This window comes from Helianthus annuus, chromosome 6, assembly GCF_002127325.2.
Source record: "Helianthus annuus cultivar XRQ/B chromosome 6, HanXRQr2.0-SUNRISE, whole genome shotgun sequence".
NCBI classification, from domain to species: Eukaryota; Viridiplantae; Streptophyta; class Magnoliopsida; order Asterales; family Asteraceae; genus Helianthus; species Helianthus annuus.
The window spans coordinates 66,658,363-66,669,141 of NC_035438.2; the positions used below are offsets into that span (position 1 = coordinate 66,658,363).

At 40.0% G+C, this 10,779-nt stretch overlaps 1 protein-coding gene and 1 non-coding gene across 2 annotated transcripts; one reads left to right on the top strand and one right to left on the bottom strand.

Annotated features, from left to right (window-relative positions):
• Nucleotides 1-4,293: 4,293 nt before the first annotated feature.
• LOC110892386 lies at nt 4,294-5,217 on the bottom strand. The gene has a single exon (XM_022139552.1). It carries the CDS (start codon nt 5,215-5,217, stop codon nt 4,294-4,296), a length of 924 nt encoding a protein of 307 aa, XP_021995244.1.
• A 1,203-nt stretch (nt 5,218-6,420) lies between these two features.
• Nucleotides 6,421-6,526, top strand: LOC118479974. The gene has a single exon (XR_004861616.1). It is a non-coding gene; the product is annotated as a small nucleolar RNA R71 (small nucleolar RNA).
• The last annotated feature ends 4,253 nt before the right edge of the window (nt 6,527-10,779 follow it).

Below are 10,779 nucleotides of genomic sequence, written 5' to 3' on the forward strand. Positions count from 1 at the left end.
GGGTTTGGTAATGGGTAAGGAAAAAAATTTGAAAATAATTTATAGTATAGCTTAATAAAAGTTATATATGCATTATATATAAAAATAATGTATAAAATATATAATTTTTATTCGAATTTCGAATCGAATTTGAAATTATAAATTCGTGTTCGATACGTATTCGATTTACTTGACTCGAATTGAATCGAATTCGTATTCGAATTCTTTTAACCGAAACAAATTCTTTGATAATGAAATCAAATTTAAACGAATTTCGAATTCGAAACGAATTCTGAACACCCCTACTTGAAATAGCTTTATGCAATGGAATCATAATTAGGATAGATGATTTCAAAAACTTTAGGTTACTTTAATTAAAAAGATATAAACACATATTACCACGATTATTGGTATTGTTCTCCACTTAAACCCAACCGCCAACTCATTAAGCCCTTTTCATGTTAGCATTATGTTCTAGTTAAACATTCATCTAAGGGTTTCACACTTAAGATCCACAAATCCACCTAATCACATATCAAGCTTATAAGGTAAAGATCAAAAAGTCTACGACCTTATATAAATAACTCTTATGTATTTAAAATTAAATTTTGATGGAATGATGGATGATGATGAGCATTAGCACTTTTTTTTTATTATGATCAACTCAGAGGGCATTATCACCAAGTCGCTATCAAAGTGGGAAACACCATGAGCCTCACATTTTTCTCTTTAACTTCAACCTAGCGGGTATACCCCACCCGAGTCACCAATCCAGTGGTTAATACCATAGGCTTCAGTTATATATTCTTTTTAATTAGCTCAAATAGATGGATGATGGAATTTTTTCAGGCGCCACTAGATCCGAATTTAGTCTCCTAAAAAGGACAAAGCATGCCAATTTAATTCAAAATGCTTATAAGTTATTTAATTATAGTGGTGCCTTTTATACTATCAACAATTTCAGCTTTTCTATTTCTCCCAAGATGAGAACACACAAGATATCATGATTTTTTAATAAGGTATATTTAAAAGCAATCTAGGGAACGCTCTAAGTTGGCTGGGCCTACCAGTACATCCCAGAAAATACGTCTTTTATCTATTTTATCTTTTATATATAATATTTTGAAACCCAAAAATCCCAATTTTTCTATCATTTTCCATTTATGTGCAAAAAAATTTTAGGAACATTTTCTCATTTTTTTAATTCTTTTTTACTTTTTTAATTTCTTTTGTAGTTTTTTTCTGAATCAAATCTATCTAAAAAGACGTAGTCTCGAATCCCCACACTTAAAATTTACATTGTCCTCAATGTAGGATGAAAGACAACTAAAACTAAATAAGAAAGAAAAATAAACTAGATACATATAATGTAACAAACTCGCCTGGTAGCAAAAGTCTTCGAATTCCAAACCAAAGCAAGCACGACTGTATAGCATTTCATTTGCAGCCGTTTAACAAACTGGCACACTTGAGTTGTCTTTTACATAATGATAAACAGCTCTGCATGCCCGCTCGAATGGAGATTGAGTACGGACGGGTCAAACAAACCTTCACAAATAAACACAAACAAACCCAAGCGTAAAACTGACTAAAAAATAACTGACTCAAACTTGCTAATTTAGACTCATAATACAAAAGTATACACTCGGGTTTTCACCCGAGAACCACTCAAAATTATCAAGCACTATGGGGATCGAGGCGAATAACCTCGACGTCATCCTTCTCACTCGGCCTACCTATGTATAGCTTCAATCTATGACCATTCACTTTGAAACTTTCACCATCTTTTCCCTCTATCATCAGACTACCATAGGGAAACACCTCTTTCATCATAAACGGTCCCGACCAAGGAGACTTTAACTTCCCGGGAAACAACCTCAAGCGTGAATTATATAATAACACCTCATCCCCACACTTGAAGTCTTTATTACCCTTCAACTTTCTATCATGCAACTCTTTCGTACGAATTTTATGATCGTGAGTATGCTCGTACGTATGATCCCTCAGCTCCTCTAACTCGTGCAACTCAAGAAACCGTTTCTTCTTAGCTAAAGACATATCTAAATTAATGGATCTTAATGCCCAATATGCACGATGCTCTAACTTAACCGGAAGATGACACGCCTTTCCATAAATCATCCGAAATGGTGTAGAACCGGTCGGTGTCTTTTATGCCGTACGGAAGGCCCATAATGCGTCATCCAACTTCTCGGCCAATCTAACCTATTTGCTCCAACCGTCTTCTCAAGGATCCTCTTAATCCCTCTATTACTCACCTCTACTTGCCCACTTGTCTGCGGGTGATAGGCTGTTGCAAACCGATGAGTAACCCCATAGCGTTGCAAAACCTTTTCCATCAAGGTGTTGCAAAAGTGAGTGCCCCTATCACTAACTAGGTCCTTAGGAGTACCAAACCGAGCAAATAACTTTCGTAGGAAGTTAACTACAACTTTCGCACTATTAGTAGGCGTAGGAAGAGCCTCCACCCACTTAGACACGTAATCAACAACGATGAGTATGTACCTATTCTCACGAGACGTAGGAAACAGTCCCATGAAATCGATACCCCATAGATAAAAAAATTTCACATGGGTGCATGATGTCTTGGGGCATCTCATCCCTAGACAAAACATTGCTAACTCTTTGGCACCTATCACAACTCCTAACATATGTAGCCGCGTCCTTAAAGATGGACGACCAATAAAAACCAGAGTTAAAAACCTTCCTAGCAGTTAAGAGAACTCCATGATGTCCACCCGTAGGACCCTCATAACAATGCCTAAGTATCTCTTTCGCTTCCACACTACCAACACATCTCCTAATCAACTGGTCTGCCCCAATCCTAAACAAGTGGGGATCATCCCATATATAATGTTTCATGTTCACAAAGAATTTCTTCTTTTGTTGGTACGTGATATCACTCGGAACAAACCCTTTAGCAAGATAGTTTGCGAAATCGGCGAACCAAGGTATCTCCTCCTCCTTCGGCTTCTATTTCTCCTTCTCCACAGTCACACTACACAAAGATTCATGGGGAAAGGAATCCCCATTCTCTTGACAAACCTCCTTCTCATCCTTCAACCTCTCTACCCTAGACATGTGGTCAACTGCCACATTCTCTGCACCACTCTTTTGCCTCAACTCAATATCAAACTCCGAGAGAAGCAAGACCCACCGGATCAGTCGAGGCTTAGCATCCTTTTTATTGAACAAGTGTTTCAATGCCTCGTGATTAGAATAAACTATGGTCTTGGACAAAACAAGATAGGACCGAAACTTATCAAAAGCAAAAACCACCGCTAGAAGCTCCTTTTCAGTGGTAGTGTAGTTCTCCTGAGCATCATTAAGTGTTTTACTAGCGTAGTAAATCAGGTGGAAATGCTTATTGTGTCTCTGTCCTAGAACGACCCTAACCGCAAAGTCGCTTGCGTCACACATCAGCTCAAATGGCAAGCTCCAGTCGGGGGCCACAAGAATGGGAGCACTCACTAACTTCTCCTTTAGCGTTTCAAACGCTTTCACACACTCCCCATCGAAATCAAACACTCTATCCTTCTCAAGGAGTTGCGTAATAGGCCGCACAATCTTAGAGAAGTCCTTAATGAACCTACGATAGAAACCTGCATGACCTAAGAAACTCCTAACCGATTTCACAGAAGTAGGTGGTGGTAATCGAGTAATTGTATCTATCTTAGCCCTATCAACCTCTATACCAGCACGTGAAATATTATGACCTAAAACTATGCTTTCCTTCACCATGAATTGACATTTTTCCCAGTTCAGCTTCAACTTAGTCTCTTCACACCTAGCTAGCATCCTCTCCAAGTTGGGCAAACAATGATCAAAAGAGCTCCTAAAGACCGAAAAGCCATCCATGAACACCTACATGGAACTTTCTATCATATCATGAAAGATGGCCACCATGCATCTCTGAAAAGTTGAAGGAGCATTACATAAACCAAAGGGCATGCGGCGATATGCAAAAGTACCATATGGACATCTGAAAGTGGTTTTCTCCTGATCCTCGGGTGCAATGGGGATCTTGAAATATCCAAAGAAACCGTCAAGAAAACAGTAAAATTGTTGACCCGACAACCGCTCGAGCATCTGATCAATGAAGCGAAGGGGAAATGATCCTTCCTAGTGGCATCATTCAGCCTCCTATAATTGATACATACTCTCCAACCCATGACCGTATGCATAGGAATAATCTCACACCTCTCATTGGTCACAACCATCATCCCTCCTTTCTTCGGGACAACCTGAACCGGTGAAACCCATGGTGAGTCGGAAATGGGGTAAATCAGGCCGGCATCAAGAAGCTCCAACACCTCCTTTTTCACTACCTCCTGCATGTTCGGGTTCAACCTCCTCTGAGATTGCACCACGGGTTTGAAACCGTCCTCTAAAATATTTATGAGTGCAAAAGGATGGATGAATACCCTCAATGTCCACAAGCTTCCATGCAATGACACGCTTGTGATCCCTAAGCACATCTACCAACCTCTTCTCTTCGGATGTCAATTCAGATGAGATAATGCCGGGCAAGCATGCCTCGTCATCCAAGAATGCATACTCGATATGATCAGGTAATTTCTTAAGTTCTAGCGATGGTGGTCTCTCAGCCAAAGGCTTTTCTGCAGTTACTACTATCCCATTCTCTACACTCTCCTCACTCTCCTTAGGAGTTTCACTCGCCAGGGCTACTACTACGGCTTCCTGGTTTACTAAACTCTCCTCTAAGGTATCTAACTCGTGCTCTCCTCCACAGAACCTACGCAGACTATCACCAACACGAGACATAAAAGAGTCGATGAAATAAAGCGTATCATAACTAGCACTGGACTCTTTAATGTCAAAAGTAACTGTGTCACTACCAACACGAAGAGTGAGTTTACCGTCGAAGACATCGATCAATGCCTTCGCGATAGCAAGAAACGGTCGCCCTAAAATTAGAGGAACTCTCTCATCCTCCTTCATGTCTAAGATCACGAAATCGACCGGAAAGATAAACTTCTCCACCTTCACCAGAACATTTTCCACTATCCCCCTAGCATACTTCACCGACCTATCCCCTAAATGAATACTCATCCGCATCGGAACAGGATCTCCAAGGTTTAGCTTAGAATAAACTGAATAAGGCATTAGATTGATGCTAGCACCCAAGTCGGCCAACGCGTGTCTCACAGAAGAACTACCAAATAAACATGGGATAATGAAACTACCAGGATCTGCCATTTTCTAAGTTAGTTTATTCTGAACCACCGCAGAACACTCTTCTCCTAAAGTCACAATCGAAATCTCCTCCAATTTCTTCTTGTTGGACAAGAGGTCCTTCAAGAACTTAGCATAGGCATATGCTGTAGCGCTTCTACGAACGAGAGATTTACCTTGAGTTGCTTGAACAAATCAATGAAGTGACCATACTATTTCTCCATCTTTTGCGACTTAAGCCTAGCAGGGTATGGTAATATATCAAACTCTCTCTGAACTACCTTTCCTTAGGAGGGCTCTCTGGCTGTGCTGTACTTGCTTGGCTGAGCCGAGTTTGCACTTTGCCAGGTTGAGCCTCCATCTCAATTTCCTCATCTACCGGCTCTTCATCTACCACCGGTTCCTCTACTCTAGCACCTCTACCACTCCTAGTCGTGTCTGCCTTAGAAGTAGCATTAGGGTTCAACTAAGTAGTACTAGGGAAAGTGCCTAAGGGTCTCTCAGAGGATCTAGTGGCCATCTCTCCTACAGTCCTCTCTAAGTTCTGGATAGTGGCATTTTGATTCCTGAACATCATCTCGAACTCCTGATTTTTACATTGCTGCTCCTGGTACCTATTCTCCCCCTGAAGAACTAAGGATTCTAGCAATTTGTTTGTCCTATTCTGGTTCTCCTCATTCTTCTTCAAGAACTCAGCAAGATTAGGCTTAACCTCACCACTACTCACTCCACTACTCGGCCTGTCACCAGAGTTCTGGAACAAACTCTGGCAGGCTGAAATGTAGAGGGATTCCCATTTCCCACCCTTCCAGTTCGGGTTATGGCATGGCTGCCACCCAGAGTTGTAACTCTGGCCCCGACCTGCATTCTTGACATAACTCACATCTTCTTCAGCACCTACAGGGCAATCTATCATCTCGTGCCCCCTCTATAAATCTCATACTTAGAGCTTAACTTGACCTGGATATCCTTCATCATCTTTGCTAAGGAATCTACCTTGGCAGCTAGGTAGTGTTAGAATCAACAGAATGGATACCTCTAGAGGCTATAGGAGCACCCCTAGAGTTCGCCTCAGTATAGGTGCTCATGGCTAAGTCCACAATCATCTTAAGACACTCTTCGGCGGTTTTGGTTTTCATCATGTTACCGCCAGCAGTTTTGTCGAGGAGGCGTTTAGTTGCCTCAAAAACTCCATTGTAGAATTTCTCTACAATCCTCCAATCCTCCATACCATGGTGAGGACACTTATTGAGAAGTGCCTTGAAGCGGTCCCATGTCTCATAGAAGGACTCCCAGGCTGCTCGGTGAAAGCATAGATCATGTTCCTAAGGCGAGCTATCTTTGCTAGGGGAAAGTACTACTGTAGGAACTTAGTGTGAAGCTCAGTCCAGGTGGTGATGGATCCCTGTGGGAGGGATTCCAACCAAACAGTGGCCTGACCGGTCAACGAGAATGGAAAGAGGCGACACTTGATGGCGCTTTCAGTAACACCATTAAGTACGAAAGTGTCGCAGACCCTTGAGAATCTAGTGAGGTGAGTGTGTGGGTCCTCATCGCAATGTCCATGAAGCTGGACATTCTGAGCGATGGTGTTAATCGGAGCAGGAGGAATAGTCTAGTTATTAGCCTCAATAGTGGGTTGAGTGATACTGGAGCAGATGTGGGCGGGTGTAACATTAATTTGGTCAGTGATAGTCCTACGGGGTGCAGCCATTTCTAAATCAGATTCTAAATTAAATTCAACTTTGGGTACCTTAAATTTTAGCTGACGCAGGGGACGGTGCAATACAGACTCATGCTCAGAGAACGGAGAATCTTCAGGAGTGCCCGAAGAACGAGGGCGCATAAGCTGAAAAGCAAATGGCACAGGTGAAAATACTATCAGAGAAAGGAAACTAACTTAACTGTTTTCTTTTATTCTTTTAAAATTTTTCGGGTTTTATACTAATTTTAATTTTTTGGGTTTTTAATTTTTTAATTAAAGAAAAAGGAAAAAAATAAACTAATCTAAGAAAGCAGTAAATTGACTAAATCCCCAACTCAGGTCGTCCTCGAAAGCGTTGTGTGTCCACGGCAACGGCGCTAAAAACTTGATGTTTAAAATGTTTAATATATTTTTAAAACACCAAATTAAATGGTCAAACTAGCTTAATTACACACAATCGGCAAGTGCACCGGTCATTATGTAGTCAAGTCGGTAGGACCGAGTATCAATCCGTGGACACAATGGTGCGACTCTCGATACTAAACTTTTGTCGAGTCCTAGTCTAGCAATTTTGGGGATGTATTTTTAGATTTGTATTAACTACTAAAATTAAATAATAGAGCGAATACGAAAGCAAAACAAATAGATAATGAAATTAGGTGAATTCAGATGATGAAAAAGTAGCTACCTAGGCAAGATGCATGTCAATTCACTCACGGTTCTTAGAATAGAATATCTAAGTTTTGGGTACCGGGATCCTAATATTCACTAAACAAGACCTAAATTGGTTGGCAGATCATTCTCCAAACATGTCGCAATCTAGGGTCAAGAAAAATTGTATAAACCCACCGGATAATGTCAAATCACCTCTCAGTCTCTCTAATTAGGTTATGGTACCCTAAATCTAAATTACCTCTCGGTCTCACTAGAAACGGTACATCCGGGAAGTGTAAGGGATGTACGGCGTGGTGACTCTAATCAGGTTCTAACACGGTTTGCTAAAAATCACAAGAAAACATAGGGTAATTCACTCTCGTGCAATTAACACCAAAACCGTCTAATGATTAAGACAACCCAACATCTAATCTCCTCTCGGTCTCAAAGATGTAGAATATTTAATTACCAAATAGTTTATTAATTTGTTCCTTGGGTTTACTACGTCTAGCAACCACACGATTTAGTCAGAAACACAAAGTTAACGAAATCACCTAACCCTAGATTTAATTAATACTAAATTAATTTCAACCAAGATAAGGCAAAACAATTATAAAACATTGATTATTAAATATGCATGCATAAACATTAGAACCTAGTTTAGAACATTTTTACCATAACATTGAGTCAAAATATTAATTAACTAAACCAAGAAACCGTAAATAAAACTAACAATTATCCATAGCCTAGGTAGCAACAAAGAATTTAGCCGAGCATAATTATGAACACAAAAAATATAGATTCAAGGTATATAAATTCAGGAAACATATTTAAATATTCGAGTCTTAACAACAAAAAATCATAAAACATTGTCTAACCGAACAAAGATATGAACTTTAGGCTAATACTCTTTTATCCAAGCCTTCCTTCACCCTTGAATGCCTTCTGTTCGTATGCTTTCTTCTCGAATGAATGGTCCTGTATAGCCATAGGGTTTTTTAATGGCTCCCAAAAAATAAATAATACTCCTCCTATTCCTGTGCCTCAAGTAGTCGTCCCCCTAAAAATATATCTTTTCTTTTCTTTATTGTCGTAGGGTTAAAAAGAATAAATAAAACGTCTCAATTCCTTTTTCTTTCTTGCGTATTCTAGTCGCCTTTCTTCTTTCTCTTTTCTTTTTTATTCTTTTCTATAAAATTAATTTATATTTGCAGCCCAAAAAAAATTATAAAATAGAGATAGTGGGCTTTGTCTACTCAAAGAAAATGGCTGCGATTTTAATTCGGTCACTGACGCTCTACTCTGCTCAACTGGCTGGTTATTTCCTTCTTACTCGTTTTCACTCCATTTGCACCAGGACCTGGCAAAACACAAACTAATCAAATACAAATGTATAAAGACTAAAAATGACTTAAAAACTATAAAAGTAAAATTCAAAATACACGGGTAAATGACGGTGTTTTTCAACACATTAGTCCTGAATGTAGTTAATGTCGGATTGCATGGAGGCATAGTTCCTCTCCATGCCATAGACTCGGGTGCTCGTGCTTTGCCCCAAGCTGAAGGCGTTTCAGGATACTTGAAGTGTTTCCCGCATGAGATTATACAAGTTATGCATGTTAGGAAAGTCACTCTCCCTTGGGAAGAAGATCCCGGAGTGAAACCATAGGAGTATCGGGGAGGACGGTTGGGGTCATCTTCAATTGCGAGGACTTGATCTGGATCATTCGTGTTCCAAACTCTTCCTTTGTTGTCCTTGAAGCATAAGAGCCCGTTGTTGCAGTCGGGAATGAGACTCAAGCTACGGCATAGGCTGATGTCGGCCTGGGTGACGCCAACCCCTTTTGTGAAGCTTCGTGGGGTGCGTCCCGTGTGACAACCCTCACCAAACCAGGTATCCGTACGACTTAATTAACTATTAATTGTTGCCTAATTACTGTGCTTAACTGAGATTTCTGATAAACTGCTACTTGACTGTTGATACTTGTACATATCTGCATCATACTTTGATTTTTCCGTCACTACATTATTTACTTACTGAACTCTAGTGACAAACATGATGCACAAAAGCACAGTAGCATTTGAATGGATAACCTATTGAACATGCTGATATAGCCAGCATCAGGCAGACACTGCATCTAAAGGCCTGAATGAGCCAGAAATATTTTACTACACCCGTAGTGTGTGTAGGGATACAAGGGTTGTATAATTGCGTCTCTAGGAATAAGATATAGAGATTGGATGTGCCTAAAACGTATTCTAAGCACAAAACACGGCACTTCTGTCAACATACTGGCTTCTAGCTAATTAATAAAGTGCCAAAACATGAGGAAATATTCCTGACACTTTGTAGAATAAATTGTGTCGCTAAAAATATTATTTACGACGCTTAAAGGATTATTTAAGCACTTTAACGGATTACTATCCAACCGAACAACCGGACTATACCCGGAACATAAAAATATTGCCAGAAATATTATTAGCCTTTTTCTGAGCCAGTTAGGGTCCCTGATTACCCTAACACCCGCTTTATAACGCATCAAACAACGGGGTTAACCTCTAAAAGTAACCTACTTTATGTAACTGAACTCTAACTGAACAATCGAGATCCAACCGGATACCCCCCCCCCCTTAATGGAATCGGCCAACATAGAGTAACCAAGGGAGTACAAGAGTGATTATTTTATTTGATTGTATGGATATCTAGATGATATACTAACCAATGGATTAAGCACAAAGTTTTGTCTATAAAATCTAAACTAAACACTAGAGTTCTTGCACACCATAAACTAACACCAAAAACTCCTCTCTCTTGCCTCCAAACTCACGGCCAAGCATCCCTCTCCCACCCAACCATTTTTCGGCTTTGATCCACCCATTCCTACATCATACAAGTGTTAGGGATCTCGTATAAGGAAGCTTGAAGCAAACGGAAGTTGAAGGTCCTCGTTTCTTTGCTTTTATCCACGCCATTTTCGACTATATTCTTCCCTAGCCCCGAGCTAGAGGTATAATGTTTAAAACTCACTCTCGAACGTATCTAAAGTGGTTAAAATGATTTTTAACGGTTAAAAGTCGGAAACCCATCTTTTGAATCTCTAAAGTCTACTAAAACATGAATTTTGTTGGATAAAGAGTCATGTCTTGTGTAAAAGATGTAGTAATTGAATATGTTGGTTATTGAGGCCCGATCTACGATGTGGTGGCTCTTATCATCGTTTAACCCG

Excerpts from the sequence above, each read along its gene's own strand:
- LOC110892386 (XM_022139552.1), bottom strand. The coding sequence starts at position 5,217 with ATGGCAGATCCTGGTAGTTTCATTATCCCATGTTTATTTGGTAGTTCT.